The 7,198-nt window shown below is 37.2% G+C and overlaps 1 protein-coding gene and 1 long non-coding RNA gene across 4 annotated transcripts; one reads left to right on the top strand and one right to left on the bottom strand.

The window, feature by feature from the left end:
- Positions 1–882: 882 nt before the first annotated feature.
- Positions 883–5,337, top strand: lect2.1 (leukocyte cell derived chemotaxin 2, tandem duplicate 1). Of its 2 annotated transcripts, none has more exons than XM_034306135.2 (5): positions 883–1,010; positions 1,740–1,772; positions 2,502–2,595; positions 2,844–2,992; positions 5,016–5,337. In XM_034306135.2, exons 1-5 carry the CDS (start codon positions 980–982, stop codon positions 5,180–5,182), a joined length of 474 nt encoding a protein of 157 aa, XP_034162026.2. In that variant the 5' UTR covers positions 883–979; the 3' UTR covers positions 5,183–5,337. The 2 variants fall into 2 exon arrangements, with proteins under 2 accessions (XP_034162026.2, XP_034162025.2); XM_034306134.2 differs by having other exon boundaries at positions 2,841–2,992.
- On the bottom strand, positions 2,932–3,447 carry LOC128318584 (uncharacterized). Of its 2 annotated transcripts, none has more exons than XR_008301992.1 (3): positions 3,326–3,447; positions 3,109–3,265; positions 2,932–3,035 (listed from the first exon to the last, which is right to left on the bottom strand). It is a non-coding gene; the product is annotated as an uncharacterized LOC128318584 (long non-coding RNA). The 2 variants fall into 2 exon arrangements; XR_008301993.1 differs by having other exon boundaries at positions 3,384–3,433.
- Positions 5,338–7,198: the final 1,861 nt, after the last annotated feature.

The following is a 7,198-nucleotide window of genomic DNA, read 5'->3' as shown; positions in this document are numbered from 1 at the left end:
GACGCTAAAGAGAACTCCGTGTCAGACGCTTCTACTCAGAAAAACCTCGGAGAAAAATCCGGTACCTCGGAGGCGTGAAGTACACGCAGGCGATTTTAATCATCTGAGTAGCTGCGTAACCCGACTCTGAATACCAGCAACTTTCCTCACGCAAACACCGACACAACTTACTGATTAATCTGAACACAACCCAATACGTTCACTGCGAAAGAGCTACAGATTTAGCTAACTGCTACTAAACTAGCTCACATTAGTGACAAAATGAGTCTCGATTTACATTTTAAACTCTTTGAATATGTTACCATGACAACCACTGCAGACTTAAGTTACTGTTTTAATTGGAAAAAATTATAAAAAATGTGACAAGAAACACTAAAAGTGACACAACGTTAAAGAGTTTAATAAAGTTTAATAAAGTTTAATAAAATTTAATAAAGTTTAATAAAGTTTAATGAAGTTTAATAAAATTTTATAGATTTAATACATTTTATAGATGAATTGTGTGTAATTCACACACACACATGCACACTGTCTCTCTCTCTCACACACACACACACACACATTACACAATAAAATCAGATTTTAATTCCCACATTTATTAAAGTAAATCAGCTCATTGCTCCATAAGTCATGCGACTGGCACAGTGTGTGTGAGTGTGAGTGTGTGTGTGAGTGTGTGAGTGTGTGTGTGTGTGTGTGTTTAGCTGTTATTTGATTTATGTTGCAAAATGTTGGGAAACACAAAATTGAGCAAGAACCAACCTGATCAGAGAGAATAAACACAGCACACTATGTGTGTGTGTGTGTGTGTGTGTTAGTGTGTGTGTGTGTGTGTGTGTGTGTGGCGCAGTGTGTGTGTGGCGCAGTGTGTGTGTGTGTGTGTGTGTGTGTGTGTGTGTGTGTGAATTTCCCAAACCCTGTGTATAAATGCGCCTGATTTCTGAAGCTCTGACATTCACAGAAGAAAACAGAAAAGACGATGAAACTCTCCGTCCTTCTGATTTGTGCAGGTAAGAGAACGCGCTTCACTTTCAGCATACATAAGAACATTCACAACCACTTCATAACACATTCATAACCACTTCATACCACATTCACAACCACTTCATTAAACATCCACAACCACTTCATAACACATTCATAACCACTTCATAACACATTCATAACCACTTCATAACACATTCACAACCACTTCATTACACATCCACAACCACTTCATAACACATTCATAACCACTTCATAACACATTCATAACCACTTCATAACACATTCACAACCACTTCATAACACATTCATAACCACTTCATAACACATTCACAACCACTTCATTACACATCCACAACCACTTCATAACACATTCATAACCACTTCATAACACATTCATAACCACTTCATAACACATTCATAAGCCCTGAATTGCATTTTATAGAATAAAGCATTGATCTGGATTATTAACATCTCACTTCTCTGCTCAACTCGAGAGCCACTAAACCCTGTGACCTGAGAGAGTGTGTGTGTGTGTGTGTGTGTTTTTGTGTGTGTGTGTGTGTGTGTGTGTGTTTTTGTGTGTGTGTGTGTGTGTGTGTGTGTGTCTTCTAGTGTTTATGACAAAGCTGTAAAGAGACCACGGTTCTCATAAGAACATTAAAAGAACCTTAAACCTGATGAACTCTGACCTGAACAGATGTAATGCTGAGATTGTTATCTGTGAGAATCTAACACTCGTTTATCTGTTTCAGTGCTGTGTGTTCTGCAGAGTGCAACCGCTCAAGGTAAAACACACTCACACACACACACACACACACACACTCACACACACATACACACTCACACACACTCACACACACACACACACACTCACACACACACACAGAGAGAGAGAGAGAGAGAGAGAGAGAGAGGGAGAGGAATACAAATGTACCAAAAAAAAACAAGAAAAGATAAGAGACGCAAAAAAAGTGTAAAGCATAAAATAAAGATGTAAAAAAGGTAAATAAAGAAATAAATAAATAAAGATGAAGGAAAAACAAAAAGAAAGAAAGGAAGAAAACAAACAACAAAATTTGAGATGGAATATATTGAAAAATAAATTTTAAACAAACATAAAGAATGAGTGTGAGGGATGGGAGGATACCTTTACAGAATGGATGTATATAAAAAGGAAAATAAGAAAAAAAGAAATTAATTAAAAAAAGTGCTAATGACAAGATAAAAGATAAAATAAAAACACAACAGAAAATTTTAAAAACTTTTTTGATGGAGAAAATTGAAAAGAATAGAAAGAAAGAAAAAAAAACAGAAAGAAATGTGGGTAAGATAAAGACTGAAAATAAAAAATAAAACGCTCACTGTGAGAAGAAAGATAGAGATAAAAAAGTGTAAAAATAAATAAAAAATGTGAAAAAAAAGAAACAAAGTAAATAAAATTGCTTATCTGTGCCTGTGTGTGTGTTTGTGTTTGTGTGTGTGTGTGTGTGTGTTTGTGTGTGTGTGTGTTGTAGTAAAGTTCGGGCAGCTCTGCAGTGGAAACTCAGCGAACACAAAGCGCGGCTGCGACAGCAGCAAATACGGCTGCGGACACTACGGAGCCTCCCGGTAACGAGAGTGTGTGTGTGTGTGTGTGTGTGTGTGTGTGAGTGTGTGTGTGTGTGTGATGAAACGGAGTTACTGTTATCACACTGAAGTTGATTATTTTCCTCTAACAGCACGTCCCTGAGTGTTTTATTCCTCTTACACCACAGCAACTTACCAACAATTACAACTTATTATTTATTAAAGAACGACAGGTCATACTTTTTGTCCATTAATAGTTACATTAATATTGTGTGTGTGTGTTACAGTAGTGGCGGGACGCGCAAACATGAGGGTCTGGACATCGTGTGTGCTGATGGTGCGACGGTTTACGCTCCGTTCGATGTGAAGATAAACCGTAAAGCCGTACCTTACAGAGAGAACAACGCCATCAACGACGGCATCGAGCTCTCCGGGCAAGGTGGGGCTTACACCTCGTTAACACGCACCCCGTTAACACACACCTCGTTAACACACTCCTCGTTAACACACATCTCGCCAACACACCGCGTTAACACACGCCTCGTTAACACACACCCCGTTAACACACACCTCGTTAACACACACCCCGTTAACACACTCCTCGTTAACACACTCCTCATTAACACACATCTCGCCAACACACCTCGTTAACACACGGTTAACACAAACCTCGTTAACACACTCCTCGTTAACACACATCTCGCCAACACACCTCATTAACACACACCCCGTTAACACAAAACTCGTTAACACACTCCTCCTTAACACACACCCCGTTAACACACACTTCGTTAACACACTCCTCGTTAACACACATCTCGCCAACACACCTCGTTAACACACGCCTCGTTAACACACACCCCGTTAACACACACCCCGTTAACACACTCCTCGTTAACACACATCTCGCCAACACACCTCGTTAACACACACCCCGTTAACACAAAACTCGTTAACACACTCCTCGTTAACACAAACATCATTAACACAAACCCCGTTAACACACACCTTGTTAACACACTTCTCGCTAATACACACTTCGTTAACACGCCTCACTAACACTGGAGTGAACTGGAATTTTAGATGATATAACGTATTTATATAAAAAATTAATAATATAAATAATTATACTATGCAGGAATCTATACAATAAACATGTGACACAAATAACATGAGGAATTTTGTAAGAAATCATTACACAATAAACATTAAAAAGAAAAAAAAGTGTATAATAAATGTTTTAATAATGTGAGCATAGCTAGCATGTTAGCAATATGTATTAGCATCCCAAGCAACTTTTAAACATTATAAGTGAATAATGATAAATATTACACAGGGATAATTATCTATGTTTAAAGAATTTTATATGACAAAATCTACAATATTTATTCACTAAAATGTCACAAAATGTCACAAAATAAAATAAACTCATCAGCTAGTTTGCTAACATGTTAGCTTAGTTAGTGAGGAAACTTAGCGTGCTAGAAAACTGACTGGAATAATAATTTTATTTAATTTTAAAAATAGCGAATTGATTAGATTTTATTTGAGAATAAACTGAAACTGAAAGTGGAATATAATGTAAATACGTAAATATCACGTCTGCCAGAAACAGCAGCTTCACTTCTTTTATATAAACATATTTAAAACGTTTATTTTATTTTATTTTATTTTATTTTATTCGAGGCTGTGGATCCCTGAGAAAGCGTCCATGTTGCTTCAGAGATACAAAATCTCCAGGAAAGAAAGACAAAAAGAATGAAGGGAATACGAGGAAGAAAAAAGAGAGGAAAATAAAGAATGAATGAACAAAGGGAGAAAAATACAAACAAATAAGAATCAAAAGTAAATAAAGTCAAAAAAGGAAAGAAATCGTGAGAAACAGTGTTTACAAAGTAAAATTAAAAAAGAACAAAAATAATAAAGAAAGAAAGAATAGAGAAAGAAAAGTAGGAAAAAAATGTTTAAAAAATACATAATTATCTGTGTGTGTGTATGTGTGTTTGTGTGTGTGTGTTTGTGTGTGTGTTTGTGTGTGTGTGTGTATGTGTGTGTGTATGTGTATGTGTGTGTATGTGTGTGTGTGTGTGTGTGTGTGTATGTGTGTGTGTGTATGTGTGTTTGTATGTGTGTGTGTATGTGTGTGTGTGTGTATTTATGTGTGTGTGTGTTTGTGTGTGTGTGTATGTGTATGTGTGTGTGTGTGTGTGTGTGTGTGTGTGTATGTGTGTGTGTAATTGTGCGTGTGTGTGTGTATTTATGTGTGTGTGTGTGTATGTGTGTGTGTGTGTATGTGTGTGTGTGTGTGTATGCGTGTGTGTCTGTATGTGCGTGTGTATGTGTGTATGTGCGTGTGTATGTGTGTGTGTTTGTGTGTGTGTATGTGTGTGTTTGTGTGTATGTATGTGTGCGTGTGTATGTGTGTTTGTGCGTGTGTGTGTGTGTGTGTGTGTGTGTGTTAGGTCTGTGCTTTAAGCTGTTCTACATGAAGCCTGTTAAATACAGCGGTTCGCTCAGGAAAGGGCAGAAGCTCGGCACGCTGCTGTCCATGCAGAAGGTTTATCCAGGAATCACATCACACATCCACGTGCAGATGTGTGACAAGTCCGATCCCACCAAGTACTTCTGATCTCTCTCTCTCTCTCTCTCTCTCACACACACACACACACACACACACACAGCAGTGACTCGAGTTCAGCTTTGTGCATCACCTTCAGAGATCCTGCTTTCTATCTGAATATTATAATAAAATAATAAATCTGTAATAAAGCTTTGGGAGAAAGATGGAGTGTGTGTTGTGTGTTTATTAAAGTTTGTCAAAAGTTTACACACCCCTAAGCTAAAGATATTTAAACTCGGTTTTCTCCACACAGTTCATGTTCCTGTACATTTCCTGTGTTTAGTCGATCACAGCGTCTGCTTTATTTCCACATGAGTCGATTTTAAAACAATCGATTAGACACAGATTTATTTCAGCTTTCATTCACCGTATCAGAATTCCACTGGGTCAAAACTCCACATACACCACGCTGACTGTCTCTTTAAACAGTCTGGAAGATTCCAGAAATTGATGTAATGATTTCAGAAGCTTCTGATTGGCTTATTGTAATAATTAGGAGTTAATTAGGAGCAGCTGTGGCTGTAAAAGGGCCTACCTTTAGAGCCAGAGCCTTTTTCCCTTTGATACCACGAGGACGTCCAATCAACACATCCAAGAGCTCAGAAAAGAAATTATGGACCTCCATACGTCTGGTTCCTCCTTAGGAGCAATTTCCAAACAACTGCAGATGCCATGAGCATCTGAACAAACATCTGTATGCACATTTAAAAATCTGGGGAGCCCACAGACACGGCATCGTTCAGGAAACAGGCACAAATTAACTCCCAGGGATAAACAAACTTTAGACTTTGAACAAAGATTGAACTGAACACCAAAATAATACAAAGGAACTGATACCAAAGTATGAACATCCACCAAGAGAGTTATACATCACTATGGGCTGAAAGTCTGTCATACAAAGAAGAAGCCGCTACTTCAAGACCAGGATAAAAAAAAGCCAGACTGAAGTGTGCAGGTGATCAGCAGCCTTTAGGAGGAGAGTTCTCCAAAAATCCCAGCTGTGAAGCATGGTGGTGGCAGCACCGCATTGTGAGGAGCTTTTCTGGAAAAAGGACAGAAAATAGACGTAATCATGAGGAAGGAGGATCATCTAGAAACACTGAAACAACAACTCAAGACTTCAGGCAGAAGTTAAAAGTGGGTCGTAACTGGATCTTCCAGCAGAACAGTTTCCTCATCAGACCTCCAGAGCTGCAACAAAACAGAGTGAAAGTGTTGGAGTGATCATCACAAAGCCCTGAGCTGAACACCACAGAAAAATCAGTGTGTGTGTGTGTGTGTGTGTGTGAGAGAGAGAGAGAACGATGAGGAACATAGCAGAGGTGTGAAGAATCACAACAATACCAAAGTTCACGCAAACTTCTGAGCCACTGAGAAGCTGAAATACAGTCAATAAAAGCTGAAATAAAAAACTGTCTCTCAGCTTTTATGCTGAAATCTAATCGTCCTCAGCTACACTCAAGACTCCACTTCTGAGATCTTACAGAAAATAATTATTTAATACGAACTTTGTGCCTCACATTTACAGATCCTGCTTTCTATTAAATCTAAACGATTTCTAATAATAATAATAATAATAATAATAATAATAATAACAACAACATGTTTGGAGAAAGATGGAGTGTGTGGTGCTGTGGATTTCTTAGAGTTTTTTTAAAAAAAAAGAAATATACACCTTAAGACATGACAAAAAAATCAAATTATAAAAAATAATTATTTAATATTTAAAATGTAAGTTTTAGCATCAGTTTTAGAGAGCTTGCTTTCAGTTTAACAAAAAAGAAAGAATATTATAATAAAAATAAAGCTTTAGGAGAAGTGTGTTGTCTATTTATTGAAGTTTGTTTAAAAAATACATCTCATTTATAAAAATATAGAAAATTATAATTTAATTAATTGCGCATCATATTTAGGTATCTTGCTTTCTATTAAAGCTGCTAAATAAAAAACGAATAAATATGTTTATGAAAATGCTTTTTGTGTCACTCAGGAAATCTGTATCTTCTGTTTTTTTTAAATTGTTTA

Source organism: Pangasianodon hypophthalmus, chromosome 7 (assembly GCF_027358585.1).
Source record: "Pangasianodon hypophthalmus isolate fPanHyp1 chromosome 7, fPanHyp1.pri, whole genome shotgun sequence".
NCBI lineage: Eukaryota > Metazoa > Chordata > Actinopteri > Siluriformes > Pangasiidae > Pangasianodon > Pangasianodon hypophthalmus.
This window is presented reverse-complemented; position numbering and strand designations above follow the sequence as displayed.